This window comes from Manduca sexta, chromosome 14, assembly GCF_014839805.1.
Source record: "Manduca sexta isolate Smith_Timp_Sample1 chromosome 14, JHU_Msex_v1.0, whole genome shotgun sequence".
Taxonomy (NCBI): Eukaryota; Metazoa; Arthropoda; class Insecta; order Lepidoptera; family Sphingidae; genus Manduca; species Manduca sexta.
Genome location: NC_051128.1, coordinates 13,788,781 through 13,807,644, shown reverse-complemented (window position 1 = coordinate 13,807,644; position 18,864 = coordinate 13,788,781). Strand labels below are relative to the sequence as shown.

Here is an 18,864-nt window from a genome sequence, read left to right as displayed (position 1 = left end):
AACATAAACAAAATTGTACTGGCTAATAAAAAAAAGCTTTTTATTCATCTGCATATGCAAAACTAAACCGACGTAAAGTATAAATACACATAATACAAAGCAATAAAAATATAAGAGTAAAGAGATGAATTTTATATTACGTCCTAGACTGACTCGGACCGTCTAGTGGACGCGGTCCGTAATAAAGTCATGAAATGCTTTGAGCGACATCTACTGGAAGTAAAAGCTAATGTGTTACGTTTATTTAGTTCGTTTCTTATCTGTCTCAGGTTACATTCTCTTTGGCACAATTTGGCACAAATCATGATTGATTTTTGTCGCGAAGTTCTCTGAAATCCCCAGCTGTTCGGCTGCATCAGCTGCACTGCGCCTGTCTCAACTGGATGCACTCATCATACCTCGCCCGAATTTTATTTTAGTCATCATGGAAGCCCCTGTAGACGAAAGGTGTGTATAATTTCGCTCTGTAAGTGTATGATGAGAAGAAAATGTATTGCTCATGTTATGTTCCCTTACAGGATTACGGACGAAATTGAAGCTTTACAAGCTATTTTAATGAACGATGTTGTGGTTAAAAAAGTGGGAAATGTACCCAATATAATAGAAACAGTAGTACATCCGTCCACTGGAGACGATGTTGATCAGCAGTACGTGTGTGTGACTCTCGAGGTGATGCTGACGCCGGAGTATCCAGACTCAAGTCCGCAGGTGACCCTCAGGAACCCCAGAGGACTTAGCGAGGAACTCCTGACCACCATTCATTCACAAATCAGGAATAAATTGAAGGATTGTTTAGGCCAACCTGTGATCTTTGAGCTTATTGAGGTGAGTAGTATTTCTGAATGTAAAAAAATTCAATACAATTTTTTTTTAAATTTCTCTTTTTAAATTTTTAATTCGATTCCTTCTATAATCTATAGTTCCCAGCATACCATTTATGCTTGTAAAAATCATACATAATGGACTTTAAAAATATTAATCTATTGTCGGCATAATTCTAGTTTTTTGGTAATATATAAAGGTTTCTGAAATGCTCAGCTTGTGGACTATAAAGTATAAAATTATTTCATTTTATTTTTATAAATTTAGAGTACAAAATCATACTATTTAATAAAATGTATTCTTGTTCAAAACATGCGAAATGGTAGACCTTGCTTAATATATTCAACAGTATAAAATATTTAAAAAAATGGAAATAATCAATTACCAAAAGTTATAACTAGAGGCCGGATATGCAGCCTAAAAACCTCAAAACATAACAATAAAAATAATATAAACATTAATTTCATTAACATCATTTAATGAAAAGGAACTAGTAAATGGGTTATTTTACTTAAAATCAGCATTAAATTTGAACATACTAATCAACATATAACATAAAATTTATATTGATGGTTGAAAGGGTAATGGACTTAGCAACATTTTTTGTGATACTAAGTTTCATACATATCTAAAATCAGTACTTTTTTCTATGCTTTTTTAACCTAGTTAAAATTAAAAAAAAAGACATAAGTCAACCTTTCAACTGTTTATATTAAATATATTTTTTTACTCAGTGACATAGTTGTGTGTATTGTGTTCACAGTATAACTATCATGCTGAGGTCTTAGAGTTGGACAGTGATATTGGATTTATGTATTTTTTTTAACTTATTTACTAAACTAACTCTTATTGTCTGCACAAAAATTCATAGTCTTGGTATTGGTCTTGGTCAATAAACTTGGTCAACAACAATGCAATATAATATTTCACTTATTGTTAGTCATCCTAATATAAAGTAATATTTTAACACCCAACATAGTAAAATATACACCATCCCAAGATTTTAGATATTATATGCAAAAACCAGAGTAAATGAGCTAAATATTATGCAAATGCATATCATCTAGTTTCTAGTTATAACACGTTAATGTAAATTTTGTGGAGGTTTTAAACGGCTTACTGCAAGAAATTTATACCTATCTGTCATTGTAATTTGGTTTTGGTTGCAAATTTTGCCCTAATTGTGGATTAATTTAATGTATTCAATCCTACAGAATATATTTTTTAACACTTTTTATACTCTACTTATTCAATATTTGCGACTGCGATTTTCATAAGCCCATTGTTATGGAAACTGGATAAGAAATTTTTTACCTAGCTAGATCTTTAATGGAGTGTTTCATTTCTGTGTTGTAACTTTTCAAATTTCACATACAACAAACTATGAGTAATATATCTATACTATTATATAAAGCTGAAGAGTTTGTTTGAACATGCTAATCTCAGGAATTGTTAAACGAATTTTAAGATATTTTTTTTTCACGAATAGGAAGATACGTTGCTCCTGGGCCCTGAGTGCTATACACTACTCTTATTGTGGGAAATTATTTATCCCAGAAAAGGTTTTTCATGTGGACAGACCGTAGGCAAAATATAATGTAATATCAATATAAGATTAGATTCAAATGCATTTTCTCAATACATATATTATACATTTAATATTTCCTGACTGTTGCCAGTTATCATAACAATAGAAAACAAGATAACTTCAGTAGGTTATTAAAGGGGATTTTTAAAATTCTAATAATATGAATCTTAAATCACAAACTCAGGTCGGATCAGATAAAGTTCATTGATTCCCATTCAATTTTTTTTCTTGATCTTTTTACTTAGAAATGATATCACTCCATTACTGATTTAAAAAAAAAATTACAAGATTTTTCATTTTACCACTGAACATTGGCGAAATAATTCATTAATGGTTGAAGATGTAATTTAAAAGGAACATGAAAGTTAATCCATTTAAAATCATATTTCATTTGTTGTAACAATATTGACTTTTTACTTGGAGTTATTACTTATCATTCTAAACTATTTTCTTGATATAGTAATCCCCAATTTTTAAGTTCTAAGATCTAAGCTAGTTGAGTTGGGTTGATTGTTTTCACAGACAAGGAGCGGAAGCATATAGCTTTGCTTGTAGCGGGGTTTTAAAAATATTGGGGATAAATTATTAATATAATGATGCGAAAGTGTGCACCAGTTAATTTTGCTATGTAGTAACAGATCTGCTTTGCTTATCAAATGAGCATAGTCTAGGAGCAGGAAACATTAACATTTTTTCGTCTTAGAAAAATGCTGTTGGAATTATATTTTTAAAGTAGTAAATCACTTTCCCAAGCCCTGTTCTTGTCCTTTAAGGCTACTAACACATAATCAGTTGTCTATTCGTTTATGTGCCACTCTGCAATAAAAATCTGTTATGCCAATAGGAAAAGCAAGAAATCGACCAGATGCATAAAGCGGCAGACTGGGTTCTGTGGCATACCTTAGAGTAGATCTATGTCTAGCAGTAGACTGCAATGGGCTGATGATAATGATAATGAAAAGCTAGACATAACTTAATCATTAATGTTTTAGTTCTGAAACAATAAATTTTAGTTATTGCTTTTCCTAATTTTTTTGTTTATACTTACTGTATATGTTGACTAGTAAGAAGTACGGTGAATATTATATATGTCAAACTTGTACATATCATATGCTGTATTTTGTTTAGCCCAGTTAAATAAACAGACCTGTTAAGATATGTCAGTGCTAATAAATAATCTTGAAAACAAAATTGAAATCTCCTGTTTGTTACACTATTTATTATATAATATCAGCCCTGTATTATATACTTGCCCACTGCTGAGCACGGGCCTCCTCTACTACTGAGAGGAATTAGGCCTTAGTCCACCACGCTGGCCTAGTGCGGATTGATAGACTTCACACACCTTCGAAATTCCTATGGAGAACGTCTCAGATGTGCAGGTTTCCTCACGATGTTTTCCTTCACCATTAAAGTGAACGATAAATTCACAAAGAATACACACATGATTTTTAGAAAAGTCAGAGGTGTGTGCCCTTGGGATTTGAACCTGCGGACATTCGTCTCGGCAGTCCGTTCCACACCCAACTAAGCTATCGCCACTTTTTTTTTTTTACACTTAATTTAATGTTACAGTTGATTCGAGAGTACTTGACTCAGAAAAACTTGCCGAGCGGTCAATGTGTGATTTGTCTTTATGGGTTCACGAATGGGGATGTGTTCATCAAGACCCAATGTTACCACCACTTCCACAACCATTGCCTGGCCAGTCACCTTATTGCTGACAAGAAAAATTATCAGGAGGAGTTTGATAAGCTGCCCAATTGGAAGCAAATGGAGGAACCGCCGTATCAAGTGAGACTTTTTGTTATATCTGACTAGATTTTGGTATTCCTAATTGTAGTAGAAGGTTGTAGAACATTTCGCTGTTTCACTATTATACGGTGCTTTGTAAAATTTATGATTTCGTGAGCCTGCTTATTACACCTGACTGGATACTAATATTCATAATTTTAGTAGAAGGTTGTAGTACATTTCGCTGACTCACTAATATGTAAAATTTAATTTATGATTTTTTATGTTTAAGCGGATGTTAGACATCGAAAAAAAGTAATTTTCGGATTTTATAGTGGTTTTTAATGTTTTAGTTTTCTCCAAACTTTTTTGTGTTAAATCCGAATGGATAGCGTTCGCTTCTAGCTTCAGCAGTTAGTTGACATTATTGGCTCTTGTCAAAAATCCACCCTGTATATATAAACCTGTTTGCAGCAAACTTGCCCGGTATGCCGCTGCAAAATGTCATTTGACGTTGAAACGTTGAAGAAAGCACCGCCACCAGTTGAGTCGACGACCGCAGCGCCTTTCATCCTCACTACTGATTTAAAGGTAACTAAAATAAACACTTATTGCGTCGGGTTACACACACATACATCACGCAGTTATCCCTTGAGGGGTGGGTATGCAGAGGTGCAACCAGGGCACCCACTTTCGTCAAGTGTACTCGTGTTCCTATGCTGTGATACGAAGCGAGCGTATCGCCATATCAGGCAAAAATTCCAGTCTCTGGGCTGATACTGAGCAGAAAAACTCAGATATCATGTTTCCTGATCGGATTCGAACCCAGAACCTCAGAACGCTCCCATACCGCGCATGCAGTACAACTACAAGGCAGTCATGGGTCGAGATTAAGCAATTTATCATTTTCAAGACGAGCTCGATAATCTGGAAGTTATGTAAAATTTTACCATTTCAGGCGCTGCAAATTGGTTTTTCGAAGCTGCTGGCATACCAGGCGTCAAGGGGCGGCGTCATCGGCATCGGGGACAATGAACCACCGCCGCTCACTCTGACGTCCTCCTCGGATAATGATAATGTAAGTCAATAACATAATATTCTGAGCTCGCGTCTCCGCCCCTGAGTATTCAGGGATAGATACGAGTATGCATTTTTCATGATAAAAAAACTATATACTTAGGTATAACGAGGTAAACTCCCTCGAAAACGAAGAAAAAACATAGACATATTTTAAATTACCGGTTTTAGTTTTTAAAAATGATATAGATAAAGGAAGATATTTAGTTAGAAAAATATCAGGATGATATGATAATAGAGAGTATCTCAATTCTCAATCATAATAATAAACCAATAATGAACCAATTAAAATAATGCATTTGTAAGCATGTCAAAAAAAATGTTTTGATTGGTCTAATTTTGAGATCGATCTAAAAAGCGATTGGGATCGTTTATTGAAAATAGCGATTACTAGTCTACCTTGCAAAGCCAAGCGAAAGGATTGACAAGGATTTCCCCTATGAAAAAAGAGGTTCGTAATGTTGGTGATGTTGTTAGGCCAGCAGCAACGGTTTGGCGAGCACGTCGCAGGAGCGCCGCGCCGACCCCGCCGCCCCCGCCGCCGCCCCCGCCACCGCCGACGGACACGCGCCACCCACTAACTACCGCGGACTTTACAGGTAAACTACTTTTTTTATTGCTATCTTCTAGTTGTGATTTTTTTAACAATTAACCTTCTTTATAATAGGGTAGAGACACTCGCCCCCCTCCTATGGAGTTTTTAAAAATAGATTTATATTTTGATTTTTCTAAGTTTTTATAATTATTTCTCTGGTTAAACAAAACACAAACAAAGCAGCTTTGTAACTATAATGTCACTCGTTATGAGACAATAGTGATTGTGCGTGTGCGCAGGGGCTTCCGCCGCAACACGACGGGGCGGCGCGGGCGCGCTGCGCGGTGACCCGCGCGCCGCTCCGCCGCTCCCCCCGCCGCCTAGCCGCCAGCCGACACACCCGCCCTCATGCGCCTCCCACACCCCCCACACCTCCCTCCGCCCGCGCTCACCGGTATCGGGTGTGTGCATCTCTATACTCAAATATCGATAACTGCTCATATCGATCATTTCATTATCGATATGCAAAATTGTATCATTTATTCGTATTTTACTGATCGAGAACCTATTCTGTTTTTCCGACGTGGGTGGCGATTGGCGATATTGTTTTTCAACTTTAATCATTATCGCGATTTTGAGCCGTTAAAACCTTATCGATACTTTCATAAAACAATATCGATTTGGAATTTTGTACATAAAGCTGTAAAATCTGTGCACGTTAATATGTACACTCCGTGTTGTAAGGCATCGATTCGAATTATTGATATTTTAAAAATATTATATAATCGAATCGATGGCATTGAAATTTTAGACAATCGAAACGTATCATTAGAATCAAAATTACCGTTAAATTCTAAGATGATCGATTTTGTTCGTCATCCATATTTTTGCCAACTCGTGCGCACGAGTTTAAAAGTATTGATATGTGATAATTGTTACGTAAGTCGGTATGAGAATGCTAAGTCGATGTGTGAGCACATCCAAATAAAAAATTACCTTTCGAGACTGACGATATACCTATCTTTCTATACACCTATACATTTATTAAGTATTTTACATGTATTTATACTCCTATTGTGCCATATCTATTGGACCATCGCTATATTATAGTATTCGCCAAATCGATATTTTTCATTCTTTATATTTTTTACTTAGCTTAATTCTTACTGTGTTGTAAATCTCCTTTCAGATGTTCCGGTTTAATAGATTCCTATTTACTTATTACATAAATAAGATAAGAGAATATTAAGTTACTGGACAACAATACTTAGTTGATTCTTAAAAAAAATCGTACGCACTATATACTTAGCCAAAAATGGCGGTATAGTTATAACATCCTCAGAGGGAATTTTTTTTTACCTCTGTTATAAAACCTAATGTTAGGCCCCATAAAAAACGTTTTTTTACAACATTTTATTTTGTGTAATCCATATTTTTTTTATTTGAAAAATTCGAAAGTCAACAGAAAACTTATTTCACTCTTCCAAACTACAATATTCAAACGTGTTCCCCCATAAAAGTAAAACGGTCTGCCCAACTCAACGAATAAAAGTAACAAATTCAGTACAAACTTAAATCACGTAGTTTTAAGTCTTCAAGTATTGCTCAATTGAATTTGATAAGTTAAAAGTACTGATTTGCCATAACTAGCATTTATACTTTTATACGATATAAATGATTATATACATTGACGTATATTCTATAGACACGAACGTCCATATAAATTATTTGTTCAATATCTGAACTAAAATGGCAACCAAAACGTCACTGTTATAACCTATTTATTAACTTGAACAACAAATAATTTCACTTATTTGAATAATATTTTTTATTCAAATCCAGGTTTACACTTAGACTCGAGTTCTTATATTATGAGCGCCACTCCGTACACAACCACAAGCTGTCAATATTGACCATACTAAATACAGTTTGAATGGATTGCAGTTCAATTCAGTTGAACCCAGTGAACGTTCGGAACGCCAAATCTAGTACATAGTACATATATATTATCGATGATGACATATTGCATCTGGAAGGGATGAACACGTAGGCGCGTCCATATGGCTTGGTTAAGTACCTTCCGCCCTTCTATTTTTTATTTAAAAAAAACTAATAAAATCGTCAGTCGTAAGAAATAAAACAATTATCGGGGATTCTGGTATTTAAAATTGGTTTTGTGAGATTTTTGAGTCCAAATGAAATTCACGAGAAGGCGTATTGTCGTACAAAATTCATTTACAGTTGGTTCAAAATTCATAAAGAAATAATTGTCAGTTTTAATTGTAATGATCTAGTGCTATTTACGTACAAGATTTTACAGCTTATGTCCCAAGACTGTACTAGCTTATCGACGTGGTTACTGGATATTTGAGGGATTGTAAAGTGGCAGTCACCCACTTGCCCTTATGACGAAAAATCAGTACTATCTTAAAAAAACTGATGTATATTTTGAGTTAATTACTAGTGCCCGGCTGAAGCTTCGGCTTCGGTCGCCTTCGGCCAAATAAACACTGTCGTAACTTCAGACTTGACGGCGTATTTTGGCCGAAGAGCCCTATCAAGCCCCAAAACCGAACAAAAGAAATAAATGAAAAGATTTTAAAAATTACAAGTTAATTTTTATCATCTCTAGATCAACTACAGTATAAATTTATTTTTTAAACTGTGTTTTATTTTATTAATTGAGGTATGTAGCCAATAATGAACTAAATTTCTTTGTGTTTTTAAGTTTTCGGCTTGAGCTTCGGCCTAATGTGTGTTATCTATTAATCAGCTTCGGTTTCAGCCAGAAATCGACCTTCGATCGGACACTACTAATTACGTAATTTAATTTCTTTTTAATTAACTTAAATTTTTTTCTAACCCTTTCCGTGCAGCTGACGTCATAACACGTCCACCTGTAATTACTAGATGTAATGTTACAGGTGTCGCCTATGTATTATAAAATCGGAATAGTAATTAGTAAATCATGATACAGGGCAGCATTGGAAAGAGTTAGAAAAAAACATGAGATAAAAACGCACAATACCCGATACATACGGTTGTCTGCAAAGTTAATTTTTAATGATATAATCATTAAGCTTGGTGTGGTTAGCAAAAATAAATTATATGTATCAAAAGTCTCGTTATATCCAGGCGAATTTATTTTCTTTCCTAATGATTCACAAAGTTTTGTTTCCACAAAATAACTTAAGTTATAGTCTGTTCAGAAAGAGAACCGTCGTGACCCAAATATGAACTAACTTTCGATTTTTACATAGCAACACTTCCCCGCCATTTGGTAAATGTTAAACTCATTGTCATGTCGTATTGCTTTGTTATAAATGATCTTGCGTGTTGTTTTTAGGGATTTTTGTATAGAAACATACTAGAATTGAACAAAAGAGGTAGTTAAGCACAGTAGCGACCTCAAATCTCACGACGATTCTCTTTCTGAACAGACTGTATACATTGTTTTTTTGTCATTGTGTGGGGTGGGATGGAGAGGTTCTGCTATTGATACGTAATTCGTTCCGCTCCCGGCGATATTAGGATCACATTATCAACCCTCCATATTTCGATGGCTCCTAAGTAAAGTGTCGTATCTGCGAAAAAAATCGATATTCCCTTTTCCGTTTCGTTATGTAGGTACGATTTACTACCAAAATCCATGAAAAAAAGTTAGTAAATGATTGTTAATGAAGTGTTTTTTCGTTTATTAACTTTTGAATGAAATAGGTTTGGTAGTAAACATAACGAAACGCTAAAATGTGAATATCGGAATTTTTTAAATACGACTGTTTACTTAGGAGCCAACTATTTATAAGTTATTTTTGTTCATTAAAATATTTGCGCATATAAATCAAGTAAATAAACGTCCCAGAATAATGAGTTAATAATATTCCTTATTATTAATATATTTATTTAAAACACTCGCCAGGTAATCGCATTTAGTTATATCAACGCTACAAGCACAATTTTATCTTGACTTCTGAGGTCGCGAAGGCGGGACAAAACAATATAAAATCCAAAAAAAAAATAGTCGTTCATTGTACTCTTAGTATAAGACATGCGTCTGTGACCATCCTAGTCAAACCCCGTAGTGTTCCCACATATTTAACGTGAATATTGGTGTCACATTGTATCAAATTTTCATGTTGTTTTGACAAATTGTCGCTTAATACTTCTATCATATCAAGAATTTTAAACAGAAATATGCAGATAGAAACTTCCAAGAACGTTTATAACCTACAGTACTAATTGAATGATGTTTTATATTAGCCGATAGTTTGTATAAATTCAGCCCTTTGAAAGCCTCGGTAGCATAGTTGTAATTGCACACGGTACAAGTACGACTACCACACTGAGGTTTTGGTTCGAATGCCGGGTCAGGTTATAAAAACAATTGCGATTCGGTTTTTTCTTTCATTTTATAAATTACTCAGTCCCACCTCTGAGTCAGGAAGTTGGTGTGATACCTCCATGCCTCGGAAAGCGCGTAAAACCATTGGGTCCTGCGCCTGATCCCTCTGCGGTTATGTCGGATTGACGTCTCACCGGACTATGAGAGTGTAGGAACGGACAGGGCACCTGTGTATTGCGCACACTAAATATCCTGCATACTTGGCTTATCTCCGTTGAGATTGGCCGTCGTGGCCCAAATTCTGCTAGGAACGCATCAAATTCAGCCCAATAAAATATTAAAATATAATTGTAATAAGCGACAAGTTGAAAAAACAACATTATCTTTATTGTATAGAATAGATCACATTTATTTATTCATAAGTGTTTCATTGACATATTTTAGTTAACCCTTCCCGTGCGGCTCTATCATTATATCACGTCACTTTATGTAGTGAATATGTATTGACGTAATTATCCGTCATGCTAATCCATTATTAACACGCAAAAAAATATTCATCGTAATGCCACATGGGAAGGGTTAAGAATGAATATTCTTATATTGTTTTTGATATTCAATTTTATTTGTCTTTGTGTTGTTTTAGATTTATTATTGAAATGTCAAGTGTGTGTTAATTTATTACTTAAATATTTATTTAGGTTTATTTGTATTTTTCCACGCGGTGGCGAGAGACGACGGAATGATAAAATTTTACTTGGTGTAATTTTTGTTGTTCGTGGTGTTTTTGTAAATTATATTTTGAGACACCGACATTAGGCCCCATTTTCTGTGATTATAATGGCAACGTTAGGAGACGTCAAAATGAAATGGGGTGTATTAGTAAAAGTACTCAACTAACAATTTAAGGTGTAGTTGTTTTTTTTTTATTATAGAATCTCTTGCAGTTTGCATTTAATATAAGAAAGCCGAATGACTGATTTATTATAAAGTAGGGTCTATTCCAGTTTTAGATAAACCAGCAATGTTCAGAGTGATTGACTGGGGCCTTACCCCTCTTTGTGATGGGAGGGGCAGTGCCTTACTGGTATGTTTGACGCTTGTTTTGGAAGAATAGGTGTTATGTTTTGAGTGGAAAAACTGGAATTTTTATTTTTTAATATCAGGGCTGCAAGCACATTGTCAAAAGAAAGGGTTAAGGATACGAAGTCCAATTATTTTGGGTAGGGTAGGAATTTACTGGTGGTAGGTCTCTAATATGTGAGTCTGCCGGGTAGGTACTACCGCTATGTCTATTTCTGCCACCAAGCAGCAAATTATAGTCACTGTTATGTTCCGGTTTGAAGGATACTGTAGCAAGTGTAAACTACTGGACATAATAAGACTCAACATCTCATGTCTTAGGATGGCGAGCGCAATGGAATATCAAACAATACTTTGTAATTCGAAGTGTTGGATGGTGTTTCTACTGTTTATGGGCGGTCGTATCGCTTACCATCAGGCGAACGGCAAGCATTTCTCGTCATTCAAAGCAATAAAAAAAGTGTCAAAACATAAAAAAACACACACATATACTATTAAATTACTGATTTGTATAGCAATAATAAATCGGTGGCGTAGAAACCCTTTCGTGTACGAATCGTGTGTTTGAAACAATTAAATTTATTTTAATTGTGTTTTAAAATAAATTGTGAAGCCAGCGTTGCGTCAATATTTGACCGCTGTAATAAAATGGATGTTAAAATAATTTAGAAAGGTAATATAATATAGGAAAGTAGATATTATTCGGAACAAATTTGTTGAAGTTAAAGATCATTTTCATTCAAAAGCGAAGGTATCAAAGCGGTAATTATATTGAATACCACCAGTCATTTGGCAGCTTTTTTATTTTTTTACAATTACATTCCACCATAATTTAGTTGTGTAATGTAAATACAATGAGTTTTTATAAAAATTTTGGATGAGTGTAAAAGGAAGATGTGAAGGTACTTAGTATGTTTTCTTTTCAATAATTCGTGAATTGCATTGCAGCTTATAGTGATAGGATATTCAGTAAATAAAATATCATGGAGTTGTTATTGGGATTGGAATATGCAATTAAAAGACATTGCTCAAGATTTGAAGCATTTCCAATTTTAAGTCAACTTCCATATAATACGCTTCATAGTTGTTGAGAGCAGGGTTGTCAGTAATCATATGAAATTGATCTCCGGAATATTCTAGAAAACTGCATTCGAATAAAATTTGACAGATGCACTCTTGGATAAATTAATTACAATAATATTGACCGTGACAACCCTGTCTCGTTCGTAGTACGCTCAGATGAATCATTCAATATTGTGTATTCGGTACATTGTCAGTTTTGTAAACGTAATCTTTATCTGTAAGTAGGTTTTAATTAATAAACTCTTACCAAAGAATAGTGTTTTACTTACAGCTAAAATTTTGACCCGTGGGCCTTCTATACCTACTTGTAACTTAATATGATTGGCATAAAAAATATGTTATCGACTCTTGAATAGCAATCATATCTAAGCGACAAATATACCGAAAATGAATTTTATAAATATTTAGGATCGCCATATGTTTCTGCGTCATTTGATCTAGGTTTTGTAGGTCTAGGATAATTTTATTATCATTAGGCTATATCTTTATAAAATAAAAAATTGAATTGTTATGAATTTGTATATTAAAATCGAAACATTAAATCACTGTACTCAAAAATTTACTGATTGTCGCTTAGATATTTTTGCCTTTCGAGCGTCGTTATGTAAATTGCCTATTAACCTTGTATCATAACATTTTACAAAATTTGTAATTGCTAGTGAAAACTCCTTGAAACGGCGATAGCCTATTTCGGAGTGGAGCAGAATATATCACTCCGAAATAGGCAATAGGCAGGTTTGGTACCCTAAGGCGCGCACCTGACTTTTCCAAAGTTATGTACACTTTGTGAATTATCCCTTGCTTTGACGGGGAAGAAAAACATCGCAAGGAAACCTGCGTACCTGAGAAAGTCTCCAAGAATATTGAAGGTATGTGAAGTCTACCAATCCGCAATATGTCAGCGTGGTGGACTAAGGCCCAAACTCTCTCGATAGTTGAGATCCGTGCCCAGTCGTGGGACAGTATATAATATAGAGCCGATATTATTACAGTAAAAAAATCTTTAAAAATTATACCGTCCAAAGATTAACATTTATAACGAATTGCTACGTTAAATTATAAATGACTTGGTTTCATAAAGATAAGGTCATCCTGTTTCCTTTCATCAATCTTACATAGATTTATTTTAGAAAACACTTGCGCGAGCGTTGCCCGCGCCCAATATGGATCGAACCTTGTACCACTTCCGATAGAAGTTATTTGCATGTCTGACCTACACGCATATGGACTCGGTCAAGATGGTTCCTGCTTGCTTTGTATTGAACCTTCTGAAGGTGTTTGTCGATTTTAAGTGTGAATAAATGGATTGCGCCTCTGCATACCCCTTCGGGTATAACTGCGTGATGTGTGTGTCTTCTGAGCGTATTGGTAAGTATGATGTGTTCTTTTCAGCGTATACCTAACAAGTTACAGAAAATGTATGTGAACTATAAATTGCCCGGAAATCCTATTACTGTGGTGCTGGTGGTAGGATATATTTTATATCTGCCCAGATAGTGACCGTTCCTGGATCAGTGTATATCCGGTTCAAACAGGCCATCATAATTGTGTCAACTGCCGAGGGGTAATCATTTCGTCAGCCCACATTCTATTAGACCACTCCACTTACCATCAGGTGCAGTAGGGTCACTGCCACGCACGTAACAAAAGTATCCCAAAATCTTTCTATGACACTCTTGAAAAAGGTTGGAAAACCCGACAAGAGTGGAAGAGTGACAGTAATTAGTGTCAGTAATGTGTAAATAGAAATTACTTAAAATCATGAACCAAACATCGAATACTGAGCCATAGCGGTATAAATATAACCCACTTGTTTATGGTTGAGTTATCTTATTAAAATTAACAAAAGGAGAGTTTGCGACCGTCTGGAGCCCACTGCGACGTTACGTTTGGTCATGGATCGATTAGTCATGCCTGTTTAGAACTAAAAATATTAATTTCGTTTTACAGTTGCAAAATAGACCTTATAAAAATATGGTTTTGGTAAAGTTTTAATGGTTTGCCCATTTTGGAAGTGGAATGATTTGCGACGTGACGTGCTTGGAATATGTTATAGGTATCCTACCCACCTATAAGTATGTTTTTATAGTAACGTACTTATGCTTTGATGCCAGATAGCCCTCATAGGACTAATAGCTGTGTGGCAATTTGGTTATAATTATAAGTATACTACCTACCCACCTATAAGTATGTTAGTTACGTACTTATGCCTTGATGACAGATAGCCCTTACATGGCTAGTTTGTGTTGCATTTTGGTTATAAAATAGGAGGTAATATTTGACCAGAAGAGATGTAAAAACTTGCTTTTTATAAAACATTACGTTAACATAAAGTATTGCAAAAATAAGTGGAACGTAATGCCTATTCATATACTCTATCGTATTTTTGTTTATTTCAACAAAATTACAAAAATACGATGTAAAATATCCCTAAAAAAGGATTTTTTGGTCAATAGTTAAATTCAAAATTCTAGTTTTCTAGCGTCCGTTAGTCAAATCATACAACTTTATAGTATTTACCGTATTATCGTCATTCATTAAATAATCGTATCTGATACGATAGATTTAGTATTCATTGATGAAACAATCTGACGTGTGATCTACATAGTATTTGTTACAAAGGTTACTTACTTTGTGCTGTTTTCATAATTTTATAGAAGATTTGAGAAAAATTTAACTCATAGCTTTATTATTTACATATGAACAAAAATTTTGAATGTACATATGTCTTGCCTCTTTTACATACCGCAATTATTATTTTTGGCTATTAAAAACTTTTTTTATATATTCAAGTAAGTGAAATGGAATTCCATACCTTCATATAAAGGCACAACTAGTGCACCATGCTTATTCTGACCCAGCATGTGATAGAAGGCGAGTCTATCATATTGAGCACAAATTCCAAACTCCGGGCTGCTGAGTAAAACCCAATATCACTTTACATGATCTGGGGATCCAACCCGAGATCATAGATATGTGGAGATATTGCCTCAAATGAAAACGCATCTGCAAGATCTTGTATATTACTGCGAGAGCTTGCTAGTCGAAACTTAGCTTTACGTTTCAAACATGGCTCTATAAAGAGCTCTACGTTCTACCACTTTGAATTTTTTTAAGCTTATAATTTAATATCCAAGTTCTTAATGTTATTCTTCATCACTGAATGTCACGTGACGGAGTCGAAGATAAGCTATTTCCATGCCCCCTCGGCTTCGGTTTTCCTCAGGGTAGTAGTAATCGGAAATCTTATAATTCTTATTGGATCAAACCAACGCGTGATCAAAATGGTCTTTAACCGACTCCTTTCCTCACAACCAGCAGCTTGTCGAAGTTACCTGATGATCTTCTAGCGATGTTAATTTCTTTCTGATTAATATCCTTTTCTTTCTAACGACTATTAACACAATAAAATCTGAATTACCTATTAAATAGTATGTAACCTAACTCTAGTCATAGTAAAAGCAATGAGTCAATAATTTAATCGCAAGAAGTGAATACCGTAAACACGAAAGGGCTTACTACCATCCGGCGCTAAATTATAATGAAACCATATTTTATGTAAACGATTCTCATCACTATTACGATAGAATTACTACTATAAAATCAGAATCATAGTATCAGTAAAGGCTTTACAAGGTTAGCGTTTATTTGGAAAGGAACATCAATAATGGTGGTAGGATATATTCGTATATGCCTGGATAGCAATCACCGTACACAATGTGTTAAAACCCATCATAGTGGACCTGGTGAGTGTGTCACGTTCCGAGATCAGCTGGCATAATTATGTCGATTGGTAAGGGGTGATCATCTCTCGTCATGTGGTTAGATATAATTCGTACCTAATTTAGAACAATAATTACAACAGTCTAGATGTTAAGAACAGTGTTGTACAAAATATTATATAACATAAGGCAAGGAGAGACGTTGTGGTCGTCAACAGTCGCTAGAATTATGCCGGCTTATTGAACTTAGTACCAGGTAGAGATATAAATGTAACATCAACGCTAAAGTTTCTAAAGCAATCATCAGTTTCATAGTAAGTAAATGCAATGCAGATTACATCATGTAGTGTTCGACGCATACATTTACTGCTTCTGCATGATGCTTAAATCTGTCTGTAAAGTCAGTAGACCATATTCCGTCTAAGAGGGCAAATCCATTCTTTTTAAATTACAGGCATTCTAATCTAATGACAGCTTTCATAGGTGGTTTAGGTAAATAGGGAATTTTATCTATACGACTATCAAAGCTGTTTCTCGAATAGAACTCCTGTAATTGCAAAAATACGGATTTGCACCTGTAGACGGAATAGAGACTTCTAACTTAACATCATATTGTACCTATATAACGTCTAAATCGTATCGCGTCAATCAGAAAAACTCAATTCTTATGAACCTACGAGCATCAAAGGTTTAAAGCAAGTATAATAACAGTTCACGGCGAGCAAACTGAATGAGTCAGATATACGGATATGGTGAAAACACTCGAGGACGATGAATCTCGGTGTTTTGATGAGTAATGTAATTATATTATGAGGGAGGCAGGCCATTTTGAGAGCGTCAAGTCAAGCTTGCATCGTGACAAGGATACTTGTCTTTACTCGGCATTTTAAGTTAACATTTCATGCTTATAATTTTATTTTTTATATTAGAGAGATACCCAATGTATATTTTTGATAATGATAGATCAGGACATCTTAAAACTTAAAAAAATTTAGGTATATTTTATATTATGAAAGAGAGTATAAAATAAAAAAGCAAAAAACCAAAAGGCAACAAACTAGATAAAGAATATCGAAAACATAACAAACGATGCAGCTGACCGTATCAATAGTTATCTAACGGAGAAGTCATGTCTCTGACAAACGTTATCAATTTTCAATCAACCACGCTCGTGTTGGCGACACAGCAGTATTTTTATCTTTACAGAGAGTAATTCATTTTATGAACACGGTTGATACAAACTACAGTGATGTACCATGACATTATGCGTGCTGAGTTATCAATGAGCGTGAAGAGCGCGAAAAAATGTCATTTATCAATAAATGATATTGCTAATTAAGTTAAAATTATAATTCTTCCTACCTACTATTTAACTTTATCTTACTTTTAGTACTTTTTATTAGTAGATGCACATCCAGATCACTAATTAACCATCCAAATATGGCATCTACTCATACAAATAACCGTTGTCTATGCTGCTGCTAACACTGCCGTTGGGCGCGATTCAGTCAATTAGCACTGGCTTTAAAAATGCTTATCTTCACTAGAAGTAGAGCGATGCTAAGATACTTTCTAAAAATCTAGTTTATTGCACATCTAATCTGCTCAAATTCGCTGCAATCAAACTCTTCCCTTAGCATAAATGTGAAAAAGTTTATAAAGGGGAGTGAACAGTAAGCTCAAATCCAGGAATGACTACCAAAGGGGTTAATTAATGATTTCAGGTAAGTCGATGCAGGTTTACCTCGTCTGGACATCAGTGAGTCATGACGTATATTTTTTGTGTTAATTTGTAAACTAATGGATATTTTTTGTGAAATTGTGCATATTTTTTTAATATTGTGGCAACTAATAAAATTACTGAGAGCTTGAATTCCACTGCCAGGTTGGTTCGTAACTCGTAACTTCGTGAACATAGGCACCAACTATCTTAAATAATACAATAACTACCATATAAATTAGGTCCCGCGGACCTTTTTTGGTCCAAACCGGTGCCTAGATTTTTCTATCATTGGCGAACGTGGTTATCATAATCACCTGCCTACCCGTAAAAAGGGAAAAAGAAGTGATGCTGTTTTCTTAATTTATTTAGCATACCTACACTACGAAGGTGTAATGGAAACGAATAACCCATTAGACACAAAGTCTAGACTGCATGTAGGATGCTATTAGAGTACTATCTGAAACTATCAGCTAATGGGCCGTAAATTTTACTAATCGGGATAATGTTCAGAATAATAATTGTAATTAACGAAAGTGCTACATACAATGTCAGGCTATTTTTAAACGACTTAAAAAAGTGGGTACCCAATTCGACGTTTATTTTTTTCTGTTTTTTATGTTTCTTTCCTCAGAATAGTCATTAATAAATAACCGACTTAGAAATTACTTTTTTATTTGAAAGAATATACTTCCAGATTGGTCGCATAGAATTACAAAATCGGCTCAGAAGTTTGGTTCTTCAACTAAAATAATAAAATTATAGATTATTTTATTTTAGTTTTTGGTGCATGTAATAATATATTACATGGGCTGTCGTTAATTATCTACATGGGACTTCACACAAGCGAAACCATTGAAATGGGAAAAAGCATGATGGTACATACATAATATTAAGTATGTATTTTCGTTATGTATTTTATTGTTGATTAATGTATTGTAATTTTATGAATCGTGCAAGAAATCTTTCTATAGATAATGCCAACATGAACTTGTAACGTTACATCTTAGGTTCAATTCATTATTATGTCTGAACACTAGCGATAAACGAGGAAACATACTTCTCATAAGTTTGAGAAAAATTGGTAGGACAAGTACAGTGGTATCACCCAGGCTATTTAAACAAAACAATTCAGCACAGCTCAACCAATATTAAATATTT

At 34.6% G+C, this 18,864-nt stretch overlaps 1 protein-coding gene across 1 annotated transcript; it reads left to right on the top strand.

The window, feature by feature from the left end:
* The first annotated feature begins 238 nt into the window (after positions 1-238).
* Positions 239-12,515, top strand: LOC115439825 (E3 ubiquitin-protein ligase RNF25). Its single transcript, XM_030163838.2, has 7 exons — positions 239-447; positions 519-825; positions 3,986-4,204; positions 4,619-4,735; positions 5,103-5,222; positions 5,699-5,820; positions 6,056-12,515. Exons 1-7 carry the CDS (start codon positions 425-427, stop codon positions 6,102-6,104), a joined length of 957 nt encoding a protein of 318 aa, XP_030019698.1. The 5' UTR covers positions 239-424; the 3' UTR covers positions 6,105-12,515.
* Positions 12,516-18,864: the final 6,349 nt, after the last annotated feature.

What these genes read in the sequence shown, in the direction of transcription:
- LOC115439825 (XM_030163838.2), top strand. Translation starts at nt 425, where the DNA reads ATGGAAGCCCCTGTAGACGAAAG. An exon ending in TCCTCACTACTGATTTAAAG is followed by an intron (nt 4,736 to 5,102) that starts GTAACTAAAATA and finishes TTACCATTTCAG; the next exon opens with GCGCTGCAAATTGGTTTTTC. An exon ending in AACTACCGCGGACTTTACAG is followed by an intron (nt 5,821 to 6,055) that starts GTAAACTACTTT and finishes GCGTGTGCGCAG; the next exon opens with GGGCTTCCGCCGCAACACGA.